We start from the raw sequence: 23,589 nt of genomic DNA, 5'->3' as shown, positions 1-23,589 counted from the left end.
CCTTAACCAATAGTGGGGAAAATGCAACAAGATTCGCGTCTTGGGAGCAGTTCCCAACCTTTTTCCGTTCCCGGGGAACACCAAATCACTGTCAAAAGCTCCACCATTCACGGAACCATTTTAACCTCTCTTGGGTAGGGGGCAGTATTTTCATGTCCGGATGAAAAGCGTGCCCAAAGTAAACTGCCTGTTACCCAGGCCCAGCATCTAGGATACGCATATAATTGGTAGATTTGGATAAAAAAAACTCTAAAGTTTCCAAAACTGTTAAAATGATGTCTGTGAGTAGAACAGAACTGATATGGCAGGTCGAAACCCTGAGGACAAAACACCCCCCCCCCACCTCAACCAACCACTGATTTCAATTGCTGTCACTTTTATTATAAGGTGAAATCCTCGCAGATTGTTGACATCTAGTGGAAGCCCTAGGAACTGCCGCCTTTAGAAAGAGTTTCATGCTGGTTTTTGGAAAAAATTAGCCAGAAATGGTAGTTTTTCTAGGTGGCTCCCATTTTTGGCTTTAGTGTTTCCAAGCGTGTGGAAGAGAGCGCGTTCTTTGGTATTTTTCTCCGGTAAAGACAATAACGATTCTCCGTCTTAACTTGTATTGTTAATTGACGTACTAGGGTACCTAAGGTTTGATTATAAACGTTGTTTGACTTGTTTGGAAAAGTTTATTAGTAACGTTTGGGATTCATTTTGTATGCATTTTGATGGAGTGAAACTGGGTGGATTATTGACTGAAGCGCGCCAGCGAAACTGAGTTTTTATGCATATAAAGAAGGACATTATCGAACAAAAGGACCATTTGTGATGTATCTGGGACCTTTTGGAGTGCCAACAGAAGAAGATCTTCAAAGGTCACGCATTTATTATATCGCTATTTCTGATTTTCGTGGCGCACCTGCCTGGTTGAAATAGGTTTTTCATGCTTTTGTACACTGGGAGCTGTCCTCAGATGGTGAGCTTTCGCCGTAAAGCCTTTTTGAAATCTGACACAGCGGCCGGATTAACAATAAGTTAAGCTTTATATTGATGTATTACACCTGTGATTTTATGAAAGTTAAATATTTATAATTCTGTAGTTTGAATTTCGCCCCTCTGCAATTTCACCGCATGTTGGGATGCTACCGTCTCACCTGCCCATACTGAAGTTAACAACATATATCGGCGGGCAAATGTTGTCCATTTTTGCAGTGAAACAAATGAAAGGCTTATTATTATTATTATTATTATTATCATTCATTATTATCATTATTATCATCATTATTATTATTATTATTATCATTATTATCATTATTATTATTATTATTATTATAATTCATCATTATTATTATTATTATCATTCATTATTATCATTATTATCATCATTATTATTATTATCATCATTATTATTATTATTATTATTATCATTCATTATTATTATCATTATTATTATTATCATTATTATTATTTTCATTCATTATTATTATTATTATTATTCATTATTATTATTATTATTATTATTCATTATTATGATTATTTTCATTCATTATTATTATTATTCATTATTATTATTATTCATTATTATTATTATTTTCATTCATTATTATTATTATTATTATTATTCATTATTATTATTATTCATTATTATTATTATTATCATCATCATTATTATCATCATTATTATTATCATTATTATTATTATCATTATTATTATTATTAGCATTATTATTAGCATTATTATCAGTTCGTATTGTGAAAAGTAATGTAACATTTCTTTATTATTTTATACTCCCAATTGTTATTCATTTTGTGGAAGAAAACATTTATAAATCATAATAATTTGACGAATGTCCACGGTGGTCCACAATTTAAATTATTTATTTTTACAAAATGTTTTTTTTATTGTTCTTTTTTAAATGAATTACAGTTGGGAGTATTCATCGTATTATAATCAATATTACATTACGCTTCACAATGCAAATAGTTAATCATAATATGACCGCCAAGACATGTTAAAATGGTTCCGAGTATGGTGTCCTCGAGCTTTTAAATATTGATTTGTGTGTTCCCTCGGAATGGGAAAGGTTGGGAACCGCTGGTCTTAGGGGTAACTTCACCGTACTCATTTACTCTCATGTTTTTCCCAGGGTTCAGTGCGGCCAGCCTGGAGGCGGAGCGACGCTGTATCCCGTCCTCTGGGATGACCGCCAAGGAACTGTGTGAGCACGATGACCTCACCACCAGCCTCATCCTCGACCCGTATCTGGGCTTCCAGACACACAAGATGAACACCAGGTCAGTCTGGGGCCTTAACCCTAACCTTAAACCTGACTCTGACCCTCATCCTCATCCAATACCTGGGCTTCCAGACACACAAGATGAACACCAGGTCAGTCTGGGGCCTTAACCTTAACCTTAAACCTGACTCTGACCCTCATCCAATACCTGGGCTTCCAGACACACAAGATGAACACCAGGTCAGTCTGGGGCCTTAACCCTAACCTTAAACCTGACTCTGACCCTCATCCTCATCCAATACCTGGGCTTCCAGACACACAAGATGAACACCAGGTCAGTCTGGGGCCTTAACCTTAAACCTGACTCTGACCCTCATCCAATACCTCATCCAATACCTGGGCTTCCAGACACACAAGATGAACACCAGGTCAGTCTGGGGCCTTAACCCTAACCTTAAACCTGACTCTGACCCTCATCCTCATCCATACCTGGGCTTCCAGACACACAAGATGAACACCAGGTCAGTCTGGGGCCTTAACCCTAACCTTAAACCTGACTCTGACCCTCATCCTCATCCAATACCTGGGCTTCCAGAAACACAAGATGAACACCAGGTCAGTCTGGGGCCTTAACCCTAACCTTAAACCTGACTCTGACCCTCATCCTCATCCAATACCTATGCTTCCTCTGCTAAACTCTAGACTGATTTTAAAGAGTGTGAGATTTTGGCAAATAAACTCATGGATATCATTTTTATGTCTGTGTGCAGTTTGAAGGTTGCTAGCTAGCGTTAGCTCAATGACTGGATGTCTATGGAGTTCTAGTCATTGTGCTAACACTAGTTAGCTAACCTAACCGGGCCGCGTGGAGACGGGGCCGCGCGCCGCGCGGCGGGCCTCGTCTCCCCGCGGCGCGGCAGGCCTCGTCTCCCCGCGGCGCGGCGGGCCTCGTCTCCCCGCGGCGCAGGGACATCATTATGTTAATGTGTTTTTTTAAGTAGAATGTGCGTTTTAAAAATTCCCCAGAATATCTCTGCATCATTTGTGTGGTGTTGCCAGGCAACCTGTCTATATCCCGAACTGTATTTACAAAGCATCTCAAAGTAGGAGTGCTGGTCTAGGATCAGGTTCCAGGTTTCTTATTCAATAGGATTTAAAAGGCCAAACTGATCCTAGATCAGCACTCGGGGACACTTTGCGAATATGGACCCAGGTATAGACCTCTTTCCTCCTCTCTCATCACTGAGCCAGGTCTAGACCTCCTCTTTCCTCCTCTCTCATCACTGAGCCAGGTCTAGACCTCCTCTCTCATCTCTGTCAGAGTGCTACTGTCTGGAAAAGCAGTACAGATATTGAATCAATTGCAGTTACTCACAATGAGCACTATAGAATGATCAGGAAATGTTTTTGTATGTGAAATGTTGTCTCTTATTCACTTTATAGTCTTCCTGCTAGAACCTTTGCTAGATAATATGAATGGTATTTGGAAACCGGAATGTTTTGTTGTTATCGACGACACCTGTGATGTCGTGACAGGTTTCGACCAATCAAGGGAAGACAGGAAGAGCTGAAGGAGATTATCGAGCGGTTCAAGAAGCACGACAACCTGGAGAAGGCTTTCAGAGCACTGACCTCTGGAGACTGGTCCAGACACCACTTCCTACACAAGTCTAAAGCCCAGGAGAAGCTCTTCAAACAGCACGTGAGATTACAACACCACAGAGTCACACATGACACCCGATGCCAGGTCACATACAGGACTCTGGTGAAAAGTAGTGCACTATATCATTTGGGATGCACTCCCACAAGTAGCACGGTTCATAGTGAACCACACATCTCTTATTGATGGGGTGCTGGGCTGATGAATAGTCATTGTGTAAGGCAACATCTCTCTCTTAGTGATGTGGTGCTGGGCTGATGAATAGTCATTATGTAAGGCAACACATCTCTCTTATTGATGGGGTGCTGGGCTGATGAATAGTCATTGTGTAAGGCAACACATCTCTCTTAGTGATGTGGTGCTGGGCTGATGAATAGTCATTATGTAAGGCAACACATCTCTCTTAGTGATGTGGTGCTGGGCTGATGAATAGTCATTATGTAAGGCAACACATCTCTCTTATTGATGTGGTGCTGGGCTGATGAATACATTTACATTTAACATTTAAGTCATTTAGCAGACGCTCTTATCCAGAGCGACTTACAAATTGGTGAATTCACCTTCTGACATCCAGTAGTCATTATGTAAGGCAACATCTCTTATTGATGTAGTGCTGGGCTGATGAATAGTCATTATGTAAGGCAACATCTCTCTCTTATTGATGGGGGGCTGGGCTGATGAATAGTCATTATGTAAGGCAACACATCTCTCTTATTGATGGGGGGCTGGGCTGATGAATAGTCATTATGTAAGGTAACACATCTCTCTTATTGATGGGGGGCTGATGAATAGTCATTATGTAAGGCAACACATCTCTCTTATTGATGGGGGGCTGATGAATAGTCATTATGTAAGGCAACATATCTCTCTTATTGATGGGGTGCTGGGCTGATGAATAGTCATTATGTAAGGCAACACATATCTCTTATTGATGTGGTGCTGGGCTGATGAATAGTCATTATGTAAGGTAACATCTCTCTTATTGATGGGGGGCTGATGAATAGTCATTATGTAAGGCAACATCTCTCTTATTGATGGGGGGCTGATGAATAGTCATTATGTAAGGTAACACATCTCTTATTGATGGGGGGCTGATGAATAGTCATTATGTAAGGCTCCCGAGTAGCGCAGCAGGTTTAAGGCACTGAATCTCAGTGCTAGAGGCCTCACTACAGACCCTGGTTCGATTCCAGGCTGCATCACAACCGGCCGCGATTGGGAGTCCTAATGGGGCGGCTCACAATTGGCCCGGTGTCGTTCAGGTTAGGGGAGGGTTTGGCCCGGCGTCGTTCAGGTTAGGGGAGGGTTTGGCCCGGGCGTCGTTCAGGTTAGGTGAGGGTTTGGCCCGGGCGTCGTTCAGGTTAGGGGAGGGTTTGGCCCGGGCGTCGTTCAGGTTAGGGGAGGGTTTGGTCCGGGCGTCGTTCAGGTTAGGGGAGGGTTTGGCCCGGGCGTCGTTCAGGTTAGGGGAGGGTTTGGCCCGGGCGTCGTTCAGGTTAGGGGAGGGTTTGGCCCGGGCGTCGTTCAGGTTAGGGGAGGGTTTGGCCCGGGGTCGTTCAGGTTAGGGGTGGGTTTGGCCCGGCGTCGTTCAGGTTAGGGGAGGGTTTGGCCCGGCAGTCGTTCAGGTTAGGGGAGGGTTTGGCCCGGCAGTCGTTCAGGTTAGGGGAGGGTTTGGCCCGGCAGTCGTTCAGGTTAGGGGAGGGTTTGGCCCGGGCGTCGTTCAGGTTAGGGGAGGGTTTGGCCCGGCAGTCGTTCAGGTTAGGGGAGGGTTTGGCCCGGGCGTCGTTCAGGTTCGGGGAGGGTTTGGCCCGGGCGTAGGCCGTCATTGTAAAATAGGAATTTGTTCTTAACTGACTTGACTAGTTAAACCAAGGTTCAATAAATAATACTAAATGAAGTAGAGTCTGCACCAATCAACTGATCCAACAACATATCTTTTATTAGGTCGGTCATGCACAAGATCCAGTCCCTTCTTTTCCTTGTAACTTGTTTGTTTGTTTTCCATTTTGTTCCAGGTGTTTGTGTATCTGCGGATGTTTGCGGCTGACAGTGGGTTTGAGATTCTCCCGTGTAACCGCTACTCCTCGGAGCAGAACGGAGCCAAGATCGTGGCCACAAAGGAATGGTGAGGAACGCTGTTTTTTTTTCTTCTTCTTCACACTTCCTGTTGTTCTGACATCATCGTCGTCATTGAAATGGACCGACAGTCACACTTCCTGTTGTTCTGACATCATCGTCGTCATTGAAATGGACCGACCGTCACACTTCCTGTTGTTCTGACATCATCGTCGTCATTGAAATGGACCGACCGTCACACTTCCTGTTGTTCTGACATCATCGTCGTCATTGAAATGGACCGACCGTCACACTTCCTGTTGTTCTGACATCATCGTCGTCATTGAAATGGACCGACCGTCACACTTCCTGTTGTTCTGACATCATCGTCGTTGAAATGGACCGATCTTCTTTCAAACCACTAAAATCACTATGCTCTTTAGTCCTTGATTTTCTGTGTTGTATTGATCACGTCCCTTATTTGGATCGACATTTCTATCTTTTTCTCTTTCTATCTTTCTTTCTCTCTCTTTCTTTCTTTCTCTTCCTTTATTTCTCTTTCTTTCTCTTGTATTTCAGGAAAAGGAACGATAAGATTGAGTACTTGGTGGGCTGCATCGCCGAGCTGTCGGAGAGCGAGGAGAACATGTTGCTGCGTCACGGGGAGAATGACTTCAGTGTCATGTACTCGACACGCAAGAACTGTGCTCAGCTGTGGCTGGGGCCTGCAGCCTTCATCAACCACGGTACGACAGTCTCCACTGCCAACACAGTACAGGTTGTCATTGGAAATACCAACGGGATCTTCATTCACTTACCTTTATAAATTACTACACCACATTTTAAATGAATCAAAATATAACAAGTAAACCAACTTACATGAAAAAAATACAGCCAGCACTCCCAAATAAAGTTTACCGATAGATGTATTCTGGGTAGTTACAATGGACAGATTTATTCTGGACAGTTACAATGGATGTTTGGGTCCGTCTCCAACACGGAAACAGATAATAGGTGTTTAATATCAGACCCTGGTCCAAAGTAGTGCACTAAATAAGTACCAGGGTGCCGTTTGGGGCGTGACCCTTTGTCAAGTGTTCCAGAAGAACAATTGAAGTTATGCTGCAGTCTCTCTCTGTGAGGAAACTGGGATCCTAATCTTCTGTGTTGCTTTGTTTTTTTTCAGATTGCCGGCCAAATTGCAAGGTGAGTGTGACGAAGCCCAGGGCTCAATACAATAGGCTGCTACCCTTGGTGAGTGTGACGAAGCCCAGGGCTCAATACAATAGGCTGCTACCCTTGGTGAGAGTGACGAAGCCCCCAGGGCTCAATACAATAGGCTGCTACCCTTGGTGAGTGTGACGAAGCCCAGGGCTCAATACAATACGCTGCTACCCTTGGTGAGAGTGACGAAGCCCAGGGCTCAATACAATAGGCTGCTACCCTTGGTGAGTGTGACGAAGCCCAGGGCTCAATATAATAGGCTGCTACCCTTGGTGAGAGTGATGAAGCCCCCAGGGCTCAATACAATAGGCTGCTACCCTTGGTGAGTGTGACGAAGCCCAGGGCTCAATACAATAGGCTGCTACCCTTGGTGAGAGTGACGAGGCCCAGGGCTCAATACAGTAGGCTGCTACCCTTGGTGAGAGTGACGAAGCCCCCAGGGCTCAATACAATAGGCTGCTACCCCTGGTGAGAGTGACGAGGCCCCCAGGGCTCAATACAATAGGCTGCTACCCTTGGTGAGAGTGACTAAGCCCAGGGCTCAATACAATAGGCTGCTACCCTTGGTGGGAGTGACGAAGCCCAGGGCTCAATACAATAGGCTGCTACCCTTGGTGAGAGTGACGAAGCCCAGGGCACAATACAATAGGCTGCTACCCTTGGTGAAAGTGACGAAGCCCAGGGCTCAATACAATAGGCTGCTACCCTTGGTGAGAGTGACTAAGCCCAGGGCTCAATACAATAGGCTGCTACCCTTGGTGAGAGTGACGAAGCCCAGGGCTCAATACAATAGGCTGCTACCCTTGGTGAGAGTGACGAAGCCCAGGGCACAATACAATAGGCTGCTACCCTTGGTGAAAGTGACGAAGCCCAGGGCTCAATACAATAGGCTGCTACCCTTGGTGAGAGTGACGAGGCCCAGGGCTCAATACAGTAGGCTGCTACCCTTGGTGAGAGTGACGAAGCCCCCAGGGCTCAATACAATAGGCTGCTACCCTTGGTGAGAGTGACTAAGCCCAGGGCTCAATACAATAGGCTGCTACCCTTGGTGAGAGTGACGAAGCCCAGGGCTCAATACAATAGGCTGCTACCCTTGGTGAGTGTGACGAAGCCCAGGGCACAATACAATAGGCTGCTACCCTTGGTGAGAGTGATGAAACCCCCAGGGCTCGATACAGTAGGTTGCTACCCTTGGTGAGAGAGACGAAGCCCCCAGGGCTCAATACAGTAGGCTGCTACCCTTGGTGAGAGTGATGAAGCCACCCGGGCTCATACAATAGGCTGCTACCCTTGGTGTGAGTGACGAAGCCCAGGGCTCAATACAGTAGGCTGCTAACCTTGGTTAGCGTGACGAAGCCCATGGCTCAATACAATAGGCTGCTACCCTTTGTGAGAGTGATGAAGCCCCTAGGGCTCAATTCAATAGGCTGCTACCCTTGGTGAGAGTGATTAAGCCCCCAGGGCTCAATACAATCGGCTGCTACCCTTGGTGAGAGTGACTAAGCCCAGGGCTCAATACAATAGGCTGCTACCCTTGGTGATTGTGACGAAGCCCAGGGCTCAATACAATAGGCTGCTACCCTTGGTGTGGAATGAGGTTAACACAATACACTTGGTGTATTGATTAAGATGGCAGAAACAGGGTGGTTCACACACATACAATAAAATATATTATTATTTTTAATTTGTAATTTTTTCTTTCTTGGTGACAACAAAAGATTGGTAAAACATTAAAGATGTGACTGAAAATGTTCACTTCATTAAAAGTTTTTAATTATTTTCCTTTGCTTTGAATTGTTCCCTTCAGTTTTTGTATTCTGCTACCCACCTGTGATTAAAGGTGACCTCAGGGTCCATATTTATAAAGTGTGGATTTTAGGATCATGTCCTTCTCCTCCATATTATCGTATTCATCAAATTGTATTTTGTCATATGCGCCGAATACAACCGTTACCCAGCGCCGTTAAATGCACCGGTACCCAGCGCCGTTAAATGCACCGGTACCCAGCGCCGTTAAATGCACCGTTACCCAGCGCCGTTAAATGTACCGTTACCCAGCGCCGTTAAGTGCACCGTTACCCAGCGCCGTTAAGTGCACCGTTACCCAGCGCCGTTAAGTGCACCGTTACCCAGCGCCGTTAAATGCACCGTTACCCAGCGCCGTTAAATGCACCGTTACCCAGCGCCGTTAAATGCACCGTTACCCAGCGCCGTTAAATGCACCGGTACCCAGCACCAACCTTAGCGTTAAATGCTTAATTATAAGCCCTGAACCAATGCAGTTTTAACAAAATAAACTAAAGAAAAAATAACAATAACAAGGCTATACACATGGGTACCAATTCAGTGTGCGGAGGGTACAGGTTAGTCAAGGTCATTTGTACATGTAGGTATGGGTAAAGTGACTATATATAGATAATAAACAGTAACATCAGTGTAGGTAGGGGTAAAGTGACTATATATAGATAATAAACAGTAACATCAGTGTAGGTAGGGGTAAAGTGACTATATATAGATAATAAACAGTAACATCAGTGTAGGTAGGGGTAAAGTGACTATATATAGATAATAAACAGTAACATCAGTGTAGGTAGGGGTAAAGTGACTATGTATAGATAATAAACAGTAACATCAGTGTAGGTAGGGGTAAAGTGACTATATATAGATAATAAACAGTAACATCAGTGTAGGTAGGGGTAAAGTGACTATATATAGATAATAAACAGACAGTAACATCAGTGTAGGTAGGGGTAAAGTGACTATATATAGATAATAAACAGTAACATCAGTGTAGGTAGGGGTAAAGTGACTATATATAGATAATAAACAGTAACATCAGTGTAGGTAGGGGTAAAGTGACTATATATAGATAATAAACAGACAGTAACATCAGTGTAGGTAGGGGTAAAGTGACTATATATAGATAATAAACAGACAGTAACATCAGTGTAGGTAGGGGTAAAGGGACTATATATAGATAATAAACAGTAATATCAGTGTAGGTAGGGGTAAAGGGACTATATATAGATAATAAACAGACAGTAACATCAGTGTAGGTAGGGGTAAAGTGACTACATAGAGATAATAAACAGTAACATCAGTGTAGGTAGGGGTAAAGTGACTATATATAGATAATAAACAGTAACATCAGTGTAGGTAGGGGTAAAGTGACTATATATAGATAATAAACAGTAACATCAGTGTAGGTAGGGGTAAAGTGACTATATATAGATAATAAACAGTAACATCAGTGTAGGTAGGGGTAAAGTGACTATATATAGATAATAAACAGTAACATCAGTGTAGGTAGGGGTAAAGTGACTATATATAGATAATAAACAGTAACATCAGTGTAGGTAGGGGTAAAGGGACTATATATAGATAATAAACAGTAACATCAGTGTAGGTAGGGGTAAAGTGACTATATATAGATAATAAACAGTAACATCAGTGTAGGTAGGGGTAAAGTGACTATGTATAGATAATAAACAGTAACATCAGTGTAGGTAGGGGTAAAGTGACTACATATAGATAATAAACAGTAACATCAGTGTAGGTAGGGGTAAAGTGACTATATATAGATAATAAACAGTAACATCAGTGTAGGTAGGGGTAAAGTGACTATATATAGATAATAAACAGTAACATCAGTGTAGGTAGGGGTAAAGTGACTATGTATAGATAATAAACAGACAGTAACATCAGTGTAGGTAGGGGTAAAGTGACTACATATAGATAATAAACAGTAACATCAGTGTAGGTAGGGGTAAAGTGACTATATATAGATAATAAACAGTAACATCAGTGTAGGTAGGGGTAAAGTAACTATATATAGATAATAAACAGTAACATCAGTGTAGGTAGGGGTAAAGTGACTATGTATAGATAATAAACAGACAGTAACATCAGTGTAGGTAGGGGTAAAGTGACTATGTATAGATAATAAACAGACAGTAACATCAGTGTAGGTAGGGGTAAAGTGACTATGTATAGATAATAAACAGTAACAGCAGTGTAGGTAGGGGTAAAGTGACTATATATAGATAATAAACAGACAGTAACATCAGTGTAGGTAGGGGTAAAGTGACTATATATAGATAATAAACAGTAACATCAGTGTAGGTAGGGGTAAAGTGACTGTATATAGATAATAAACAGACAGTAACATCAGTGTAGGTAGGGGTAAAGTGACTATATATAGATAATAAACAGTAACATCAGTGTAGGTAGGGGTAAAGTGACTATATATAGATAATAAACAGTAACATCAGTGTAGGTAGGGGTAAAGTGACTACATAGAGATAATAAACAGTAACATCAGTGTAGGTAGGGGTAAAGTGACTATATATAGATAATAAACAGTAACATCAGTGTAGGTAGGGGTAAAGTGACTATATATAGATAATAAACAGTAACATCAGTGTAGGTAGGGGTAAAGTGACTATATATAGATAATAAACAGTAACATCAGTGTAGGTAGGGGTAAAGTGACTATATATAGATAATAAACAGTAACATCAGTGTAGGTAGGGGTAAAGTGACTATATATAGATAATAAACAGTAACATCAGTGTAGGTAGGGGTAAAGTGACTATATATAGATAATAAACAGTAACATCAGTGTAGGTAGGGGTAAAGTGACTATATATAGATAATAAACAGTAACATCAGTGTAGGTAGGGGTAAAGTGACTATATATAGATAATAAACAGTAACATCAGTGTAGGTAGGGGTAAAGTGACTACATATAGATAATAAACAGTAACATCAGTGTAGGTAGGGGTAAAGTGACTATATATAGATAATAAACAGTAACATCAGTGTAGGTAGGGGTAAAGTGACTATATATAGATAATAAACAGTAACATCAGTGTAGGTAGGGGTAAAGTGACTATGTATAGATAATAAACAGACAGTAACATCAGTGTAGGTAGGGGTAAAGTGACTATGTATAGATAATAAACAGACAGTAACATCAGTGTAGGTAGGGGTAAAGTGACTATGTATAGATAATAAACAGTAACAGCAGTGTAGGTAGGGGTAAAGTGACTATATATAGATAATAAACAGACAGTAACATCAGTGTAGGTAGGGGTAAAGTGACTATATATAGATAATAAACAGTAACATCAGTGTAGGTAGGGGTAAAGTGACTGTATATAGATAATAAACAGACAGTAACATCAGTGTAGGTAGGGGTAAAGTGACTATATATAGATAATAAACAGTAACATCAGTGTAGGTAGGGGTAAAGTGACTATATATAGATAATAAACAGTAACATCAGTGTAGGTAGGGGTAAAGTGACTATATATAGATAATAAACAGTAACATCAGTGTAGGTAGGGGTAAAGTGACTATGTATAGATAATAAACAGTAACATCAGTGTAGGTAGGGGTAAAGTGACTACATATAGATAATAAACAGACAGTAACATCAGTGTAGGTAGGGGTAAAGTGACTATATATAGATAATAAACAGACAGTAACATCAGTGTAGGTAGGGGTAAAGTGACTATATATAGATAATAAACAGTAACATCAGTGTAGGTAGGGGTAAAGTGACTATATATAGATAATAAACAGTAACATCAGTGTAGGTAGGGGTAAAGGGACTATATATAGATAATAAACAGTAACATCAGTGTAGGTAGGGGTAAAGGGACTATATATAGATAATAAACAGTAACATCAGTGTAGGTAGGGGTAAAGTGACTATATATAGATAATAAACAGTAACATCAGTGTAGGTAGGGGTAAAGTGACTATATATAGATAATAAACAGACAGTAACATCAGTGTAGGTAGGGGTAAAGTGACTATATATAGATAATAAACAGACAGTAACATCAGTGTAGGTAGGGGTAAAGGGACTATATATAGATAATAAACAGTAACATCAGTGTAGGTAGGGGTAAAGTGACTATATATAGATAATAAACAGTAACATCAGTGTAGGTAGGGGTAAAGTGACTATATATAGATAATAAACAGACAGTAACATCAGTGTAGGTAGGGGTAAAGTGACTATGTATAGATAATAAACAGTAACAGCAGTGTAGGTAGGGGTAAAGTGACTATATATAGATAATAAACAGACAGTAACATCAGTGTAGGTAGGGGTAAAGTGACTATGTATAGATAATAAACAGTAACAGCAGTGTAGGTAGGGGTAAAGTGACTATATATAGATAATAAACAGACAGTAACATCAGTGTAGGTAGGGGTAAAGTGACTATATATAGATAATAAACAGTAACATCAGTGTAGGTAGGGGTAAAGTGACTGTATATAGATAATAAACAGACAGTAACATCAGTGTAGGTAGGGGTAAAGTGACTATATATAGATAATAAACAGTAACATCAGTGTAGGTAGGGGTAAAGTGACTATATATAGATAATAAACAGTAACATCAGTGTAGGTAGGGGTAAAGTGACTACATAGAGATAATAAACAGTAACATCAGTGTAGGTAGGGGTAAAGTGACTATATATAGATAATAAACAGTAACATCAGTGTAGGTAGGGGTAAAGTGACTATATATAGATAATAAACAGTAACATCAGTGTAGGTAGGGGTAAAGTGACTATATATAGATAATAAACAGTAACATCAGTGTAGGTAGGGGTAAAGTGACTATATATAGATAATAAACAGTAACATCAGTGTAGGTAGGGGTAAAGGGACTATATATAGATAATAAACAGTAACATCAGTGTAGGTAGGGGTAAAGTGACTATATATAGATAATAAACAGTAACATCAGTGTAGGTAGGGGTAAAGTGACTATGTATAGATAATAAACAGTAACATCAGTGTAGGTAGGGGTAAAGTGACTACATATAGATAATAAACAGTAACATCAGTGTAGGTAGGGGTAAAGTGACTATATATAGATAATAAACAGTAACATCAGTGTAGGTAGGGGTAAAGTGACTATGTATAGATAATAAACAGACAGTAACATCAGTGTAGGTAGGGGTAAAGTGACTATATATAGATAATAAACAGTAACATCAGTGTAGGTAGGGGTAAAGTGACTATATATAGATAATAAACAGTAACATCAGTGTAGGTAGGGGTAAAGTGACTATGTATAGATAATAAACAGTAACATCAGTGTAGGTAGGGGTAAAGTGACTATATATAGATAATAAACAGACAGTAACATCAGTGTAGGTAGGGGTAAAGTGACTATATATAGATAATAAACAGTAACATCAGTGTAGGTATGGGTAAAGTGACTATATATAGATAATAAACAGTAACATCAGTGTAGGTAGGGGTAAAGTGACTATATATAGATAATAAACAGTAACATCAGTGTAGGTAGGGGTAAAGTGACTATGTATAGATAATAAACAGTAACATCAGTGTAGGTAGGGGTAAAGTGACTATATATAGATAATAAACAGACAGTAACATCAGTGTAGGTAGGGGTAAAGTGACTACATATAGATAATAAACAGACAGTAACATCAGTGTAGGTAGGGGTAAAGTGACTATATATAGATAATAAACAGACAGTAACATCAGTGTAGGTAGGGGTAAAGTGACTATATATAGATAATAAACAGACAGTAACATCAGTGTAGGTAGGGGTAAAGTGACTATATATAGATAATAAACAGTAACATCAGTGTAGGTAGGGGTAAAGTGACTATATATAGATAATAAACAGTAACATCAGTGTAGGTAGGGGTAAAGTGACTATATATAGATAATAAACAGTAACATCAGTGTAGGTAGGGGTAAAGTGACTATGTATAGATAATAAACAGTAACATCAGTGTAGGTAGGGGTAAAGTGACTACATATAGATAATAAACAGACAGTAACATCAGTGTAGGTAGGGGTAAAGTGACTATATATAGATAATAAACAGTAACATCAGTGTAGGTAGGGGTAAAGGGACTATATATAGATAATAAACAGTAACATCAGTGTAGGTAGGGGTAAAGGGACTATATATAGATAATAAACAGTAACATCAGTGTAGGTAGGGGTAAAGTGACTATATATAGATAATAAACAGTAACATCAGTGTAGGTAGGGGTAAAGTGACTATATATAGATAATAAACAGTAACATCAGTGTAGGTAGGGGTAAAGGGACTATATATAGATAATAAACAGTAACATCAGTGTAGGTAGGGGTAAAGTGACTATATATAGATAATAAACAGTAACATCAGTGTAGGTAGGGGTAAAGTGACTACATATAGATAATAAACAGTAACATCAGTGTAGGTAGGGGTAAAGTGACTATATATAGATAATAAACAGTAACATCAGTGTAGGTAGGGGTAAAGTGACTATATATAGATAATAAACAGTAACATCAGTGTAGGTAGGGGTAAAGTGACTATGTATAGATAATAAACAGACAGTAACATCAGTGTAGGTAGGGGTAAAGTGACTATGTATAGATAATAAACAGACAGTAACATCAGTGTAGGTAGGGGTAAAGTGACTATGTATAGATAATAAACAGTAACAGCAGTGTAGGTAGGGGTAAAGTGACTATATATAGATAATAAACAGACAGTAACATCAGTGTAGGTAGGGGTAAAGTGACTATATATAGATAATAAACAGTAACATCAGTGTAGGTAGGGGTAAAGTGACTATATATAGATAATAAACAGTAACATCAGTGTAGGTAGGGGTAAAGTGACTATGTATAGATAATAAACAGTAACATCAGTGTAGGTAGGGGTAAAGTGACTATATATAGATAATAAACAGACAGTAACATCAGTGTAGGTAGGGGTAAAGTGACTATATATAGATAATAAACAGTAACATCAGTGTAGGTATGGGTAAAGTGACTATATATAGATAATAAACAGTAACATCAGTGTAGGTAGGGGTAAAGTGACTATATATAGATAATAAACAGTAACATCAGTGTAGGTAGGGGTAAAGTGACTATGTATAGATAATAAACAGTAACATCAGTGTAGGTAGGGGTAAAGTGACTATATATAGATAATAAACAGACAGTAACATCAGTGTAGGTAGGGGTAAAGTGACTACATATAGATAATAAACAGACAGTAACATCAGTGTAGGTAGGGGTAAAGTGACTATATATAGATAATAAACAGACAGTAACATCAGTGTAGGTAGGGGTAAAGTGACTATATATAGATAATAAACAGACAGTAACATCAGTGTAGGTAGGGGTAAAGTGACTATATATAGATAATAAACAGTAACATCAGTGTAGGTAGGGGTAAAGTGACTATATATAGATAATAAACAGTAACATCAGTGTAGGTAGGGGTAAAGTGACTATATATAGATAATAAACAGTAACATCAGTGTAGGTAGGGGTAAAGTGACTATGTATAGATAATAAACAGTAACATCAGTGTAGGTAGGGGTAAAGTGACTACATATAGATAATAAACAGACAGTAACATCAGTGTAGGTAGGGGTAAAGTGACTATATATAGATAATAAACAGTAACATCAGTGTAGGTAGGGGTAAAGGGACTATATATAGATAATAAACAGTAACATCAGTGTAGGTAGGGGTAAAGGGACTATATATAGATAATAAACAGTAACATCAGTGTAGGTAGGGGTAAAGTGACTATATATAGATAATAAACAGTAACATCAGTGTAGGTAGGGGTAAAGTGACTATATATAGATAATAAACAGTAACATCAGTGTAGGTAGGGGTAAAGGGACTATATATAGATAATAAACAGTAACATCAGTGTAGGTAGGGGTAAAGTGACTATATATAGATAATAAACAGTAACATCAGTGTAGGTAGGGGTAAAGTGACTACATATAGATAATAAACAGTAACATCAGTGTAGGTAGGGGTAAAGTGACTATATATAGATAATAAACAGTAACATCAGTGTAGGTAGGGGTAAAGTGACTATATATAGATAATAAACAGTAACATCAGTGTAGGTAGGGGTAAAGTGACTATGTATAGATAATAAACAGACAGTAACATCAGTGTAGGTAGGGGTAAAGTGACTATGTATAGATAATAAACAGACAGTAACATCAGTGTAGGTAGGGGTAAAGTGACTATGTATAGATAATAAACAGTAACAGCAGTGTAGGTAGGGGTAAAGTGACTATATATAGATAATAAACAGACAGTAACATCAGTGTAGGTAGGGGTAAAGTGACTATATATAGATAATAAACAGTAACATCAGTGTAGGTAGGGGTAAAGTGACTGTATATAGATAATAAACAGACAGTAACATCAGTGTAGGTAGGGGTAAAGTGACTATATATAGATAATAAACAGTAACATCAGTGTAGGTAGGGGTAAAGTGACTATATATAGATAATAAACAGTAACATCAGTGTAGGTAGGGGTAAAGTGACTACATAGAGATAATAAACAGTAACATCAGTGTAGGTAGGGGTAAAGTGACTATATATAGATAATAAACAGTAACATCAGTGTAGGTAGGGGTAAAGTGACTATATATAGATAATAAACAGTAACATCAGTGTACGTAGGGGTAAAGTGACTATATATAGATAATAAACAGTAACATCAGTGTAGGTAGGGGTAAAGTGACTATATATAGATAATAAACAGTAACATCAGTGTAGGTAGGGGTAAAGGGACTATATATAGATAATAAACAGTAACATCAGTGTAGGTAGGGGTAAAGTGACTATATATAGATAATAAACAGTAACATCAGTGTAGGTAGGGGTAAAGTGACTATGTATAGATAATAAACAGTAACATCAGTGTAGGTAGGGGTAAAGTGACTACATATAGATAATAAACAGTAACATCAGTGTAGGTAGGGGTAAAGTGACTATATATAGATAATAAACAGTAACATCAGTGTAGGTAGGGGTAAAGTGACTATGTATAGATAATAAACAGACAGTAACATCAGTGTAGGTAGGGGTAAAGTGACTATATATAGATAATAAACAGTAACATCAGTGTAGGTAGGGGTAAAGTGACTATATATAGATAATAAACAGTAACATCAGTGTAGGTAGGGGTAAAGTGACTATGTATAGATAATAAACAGTAACATCAGTGTAGGTAGGGGTAAAGTGACTATATATAGATAATAAACAGACAGTAACATCAGTGTAGGTAGGGGTAAAGTGACTATATATAGATAATAAACAGTAACATCAGTGTAGGTAGGGGTAAAGTGACTGTATATAGATAATAAACAGACAGTAACATCAGTGTAGGTAGGGGTAAAGTGACTATATATAGATAATAAACAGTAACATCAGTGTAGGTAGGGGTAAAGTGACTATATATAGATAATAAACAGTAACATCAGTGTAGGTAGGGGTAAAGTGACTATATATAGATAATAAACAGTAACATCAGTGTAGGTAGGGGTAAAGTGACTATGTATAGATAATAAACAGTAACATCAGTGTAGGTAGGGGTAAAGTGACTACATATAGATAATAAACAGACAGTAACATCAGTGTAGGTAGGGGTAAAGTGACTATATATAGATAATAAACAGACAGTAACATCAGTGTAGGTAGGGGTAAAGTGACTATATATAGATAATAAACAGACAGTAACATCAGTGTAGGTAGGGGTAAAGTGACTATATATAGATAATAAACAGTAACATCAGTGTAGGTAGGGGTAAAGGGACTATATATAGATAATAAACAGTAACATCAGTGTAGGTAGGGGTAAAGGGACTATATATAGATAATAAACAGTAACATCAGTGTAGGTAGGGGTAAAGTGACTATATATAGATAATAAACAGTAACATCAGTGTAGGTAGGGGTAAAGTGACTATATATAGATAATAAACAGTAACATCAGTGTAGGTAGGGGTAAAAGGACTATATATAGATAATAAACAGTAACATCAGTGTAGGTAGGGGTAAAGTGACTATATATAGATAATAAACAGTAACATCAGTGTAGGTAGGGGTAAAGTGACTACATATAGATAATAAACAGTAACATCAGTGTAGGTAGGGGTAAAGTGACTATATATAGATAATAAACAGTAACATCAGTGTAGGTAGGGGTAAAGTGACTATATATAGATAATAAACAGTAACATCAGTGTAGGTAGGGGTAAAGTGACTATGTATAGATAATAAACAGACAGTAACATCAGTGTAGGTAGGGGTAAAGTGACTATGTATAGATAATAAACAGACAGTAACATCAGTGTAGGTAGGGGTAAAGTGACTATGTATAGATAATAAACAGTAACAGCAGTGTAGGTAGGGGTAAAGTGACTATATATAGATAATAAACAGACAGTAACATCAGTGTAGGTAGGGGTAAAGTGACTATATATAGATAATAAACAGTAACATCAGTGTAGGTAGGGGTAAAGTGACTGTATATAGATAATAAACAGACAGTAACATCAGTGTAGGTAGGGGTAAAGTGACTATATATAGATAATAAACAGTAACATCAGTGTAGGTAGGGGTAAAGTGACTATATATAGATAATAAACAGTAACATCAGTGTAGGTAGGGGTAAAGTGACTACATAGAGATAATAAACAGTAACATCAGTGTAGGTAGGGGTAAAGTGACTATATATAGATAATAAACAGTAACATCAGTGTAGGTAGGGGTAAAGTGACTATATATAGATAATAAACAGTAACATCAGTGTAGGTAGGGGTAAAGGGACTATATATAGATAATAAACAGTAACATCAGTGTAGGTAGGGGTAAAGTGACTATATATAGATAATAAACAGTAACATCAGTGTAGGTAGGGGTAAAGTGACTATGTATAGATAATAAACAGTAACATCAGTGTAGGTAGGGGTAAAGTGACTACATATAGATAATAAACAGTAACATCAGTGTAGGTAGGGGTAAAGTGACTATATATAGATAATAAACAGTAACATCAGTGTAGGTAGGGGTAAAGTGACTATGTATAGATAATAAACAGACAGTAACATCAGTGTAGGTAGGGGTAAAGTGACTATATATAGATAATAAACAGTAACATCAGTGTAGGTAGGGGTAAAGTGACTATATATAGATAATAAACAGTAACATCAGTGTAGGTAGGGGTAAAGTGACTATGTATAGATAATAAACAGTAACATCAGTGTAGGTAGGGGTAAAGTGACTATATATAGATAATAAACAGACAGTAACATCAGTGTAGGTAGGGCTAAAGTGACTATATATAGATAATAAACAGTAACATCAGTGTAGGTAGGGGTAAAGTGACTATATATAGATAATAAACAGTAACATCAGTGTAGGTAGGGGTAAAGTGACTATATATAGATAATAAACAGTAACATCAGTGTAGGTAGGGGTAAAGTGACTATGTATAGATAATAAACAGTAACATCAGTGTAGGTAGGGGTAAAGTGACTACATATAGATAATAAACAGACAGTAACATCAGTGTAGGTAGGGGTAAAGTGACTATATATAGATAATAAACAGACAGTAACATCAGTGTAGGTAGGGGTAAAGTGACTATATATAGATAATAAACAGACAGTAACATCAGTGTAGGTAGGGGTAAAGTGACTATATATAGATAATAAACAGTAACATCAGTGTAGGTAGGGGTAAAGGGACTATATATAGATAATAAACAGTAACATCAGTGTAGGTAGGGGTAAAGTGACTATATATAGATAATAAACAGTAACATCAGTGTAGGTAGGGGTAAAGTGACTATATATAGATAATAAACAGTAACATCAGTGTAGGTAGGGGTAAAGGGACTATATATAGATAATAAACAGTAACATCAGTGTAGGTAGGGGTAAAGTGACTATATATAGATAATAAACAGTAACATCAGTGTAGGTAGGGGTAAAGTGACTACATATAGATAATAAACAGTAACATCAGTGTAGGTAGGGGTAAAGTGACTATATATAGATAATAAACAGTAACATCAGTGTAGGTAGGGGTAAAGTGACTATATATAGATAATAAACAGTAACATCAGTGTAGGTAGGGGTAAAGTGACTATGTATAGATAATAAACAGACAGTAACATCAGTGTAGGTAGGGGTAAAGTGACTATGTATAGATAATAAACAGACAGTAACATCAGTGTAGGTAGGGGTAAAGTGACTATGTATAGATAATAAACAGTAACAGCAGTGTAGGTAGGGGTAAAGTGACTATATATAGATAATAAACAGACAGTAACATCAGTGTAGGTAGGGGTAAAGTGACTATATATAGATAATAAACAGTAACATCAGTGTAGGTAGGGGTAAAGTGACTGTATATAGATAATAAACAGACAGTAACATCAGTGTAGGTAGGGGTAAAGTGACTATATATAGATAATAAACAGTAACATCAGTGTAGGTAGGGGTAAAGTGACTATATATAGATAATAAACAGTAACATCAGTGTAGGTAGGGGTAAAGTGACTACATAGAGATAATAAACAGTAACATCAGTGTAGGTAGGGGTAAAGTGACTATATATAGATAATAAACAGTAACATCAGTGTAGGTAGGGGTAAAGTGACTATATATAGATAATAAACAGTAACATCAGTGTAGGTAGGGGTAAAGTGACTATATATAGATAATAAACAGTAACATCAGTGTAGGTAGGGGTAAAGTGACTATATATAGATAATAAACAGTAACATCAGTGTAGGTAGGGGTAAAGTGACTATGTATAGATAATAAACAGACAGTAACATCAGTGTAGGTAGGGGTAAAGTGACTATGTATAGATAATAAACAGTAACATCAGTGTAGGTAGGGGTAAAGTGACTACATATAGATAATAAACAGTAACATCAGTGTAGGTAGGGGTAAAGTGACTATATATAGATAATAAACAGTAACATCAGTGTAGGTAGGGGTAAAGTGACTATGTATAGATAATAAACAGTAACATCAGTGTAGGTAGGGGTAAAGTGACTATATATAGATAATAAACAGTAACATCAGTGTAGGTAGGGGTAAAGTGACTATATATAGATAATAAACAGTAACATCAGTGTAGGTAGGGGTAAAGTGACTATGTATAGATAATAAACAGACAGTAACATCAGTGTAGGTAGGGGTAAAGTGACTATGTATAGATAATAAACAGACAGTAACATCAGTGTAGGTAGGGGTAAAGTGACTATGTATAGATAATAAACAGTAACAGCAGTGTAGGTAGGGGTAAAGTGACTATATATAGATAATAAACAGACAGTAACATCAGTGTAGGTAGGGGTAAAGTGACTATATATAGATAATAAACAGTAACATCAGTGTAGGTAGGGGTAAAGTGACTGTATATAGATAATAAACAGACAGTAACATCAGTGTAGGTAGGGGTAAAGTGACTATATATAGATAATAAACAGTAACATCAGTGTAGGTAGGGGTAAAGTGACTATATATAGATAATAAACAGTAACATCAGTGTAGGTAGGGGTAAAGTGACTATATATAGATAATAAACAGTAACATCAGTGTAGGTAGGGGTAAAGTGACTATATATAGATAATAAACAGTAACATCAGTGTAGGTAGGGGTAAAGTGACTATGTATAGATAATAAACAGTAACATCAGTGTAGGTAGGGGTAAAGTGACTATATATAGATAACAAACAGTAACATCAGTGTAGGTAGGGGTAAAGGGACTATATATAGATAATAAACAGTAACATCAGTGTAGGTAGGGGTAAAGTGACTATGTATAGATAATAAACAGTAACATCAGTGTAGGTAGGGGTAAAGTGACTATGTATAGATAATAAACAGTAACATCAGTGTAGGTAGGGGTAAAGTGACTATGTATAGATAATAAACAGTAACATCAGTGTAGGTAGGGGTAAAGTGACTATATATAGATAATAAACAGTAACATCAGTGTAGGTAGGGGTAAAGTGACTATATATAGATAATAAACAGTAACATCAGTGTAGGTAGGGGTAAAGTGACTATATATAGATAATAAACAGTAACATCAGTGTAGGTAGGGGTAAAGTGACTACATATAGATAATAAACAGACAGTAACATCAGTGTAGGTAGGGGTAAAGTGACTATATATAGATAATAAACAGACAGTAACATCAGTGTAGGTAGGGGTAAAGTGACTATATATAGATAATAAACAGTAACATCAGTGTAGGTAGGGGTAAAGTGACTATATATAGATAATAAACAGTAACATCAGTGTAGGTAGGGGTAAAGTGACTATGTATAGATAATAAACAGTAACATCAGTGTAGGTAGGGGTAAAGTGACTATGTATAGATAATAAACAGACAGTAACATCAGTGTAGGTAGGGGTAAAGTGACTATGTATAGATAATAAACAGACAGTAACATCAGTGTAGGTAGGGGTAAAGTGACTATGTATAGATAATAAACAGTAACATCAGTGTAGGTAGGGGTAAAGTGACTATATATATATATATATAGATAATAAACAGTAACATCAGTGTAGGTAGG

General features: G+C 37.9%; 1 protein-coding gene across 1 annotated transcript in view; it reads left to right on the top strand.

Moving 5' to 3' along the window:
• LOC135537985 (histone-lysine N-methyltransferase KMT5B-like) overlaps positions 1–23,589 on the top strand; it is a 50,138-nt gene that overhangs the window by 11,712 nt on the left and 14,837 nt on the right. Inside the window, exons 3-7 of the mRNA XM_064963992.1 lie at positions 2,133–2,280; positions 3,759–3,924; positions 5,895–6,004; positions 6,514–6,680; positions 7,121–7,140. Coding sequence (XP_064820064.1) covers positions 2,133–2,280; positions 3,759–3,924; positions 5,895–6,004; positions 6,514–6,680; positions 7,121–7,140 — 611 coding nt within the window. The remainder of the gene's footprint in view (positions 1–2,132; positions 2,281–3,758; positions 3,925–5,894; positions 6,005–6,513; positions 6,681–7,120; positions 7,141–23,589) is intronic.

This window comes from Oncorhynchus masou, unplaced genomic scaffold (genome assembly GCF_036934945.1).
Source record: "Oncorhynchus masou masou isolate Uvic2021 unplaced genomic scaffold, UVic_Omas_1.1 unplaced_scaffold_881, whole genome shotgun sequence".
Lineage (NCBI taxonomy): Eukaryota > Metazoa > Chordata > Actinopteri > Salmoniformes > Salmonidae > Oncorhynchus > Oncorhynchus masou.
Note: the sequence above shows the minus strand (reverse complement) of the source record. Positions and strands in the feature narration are given on the sequence as shown.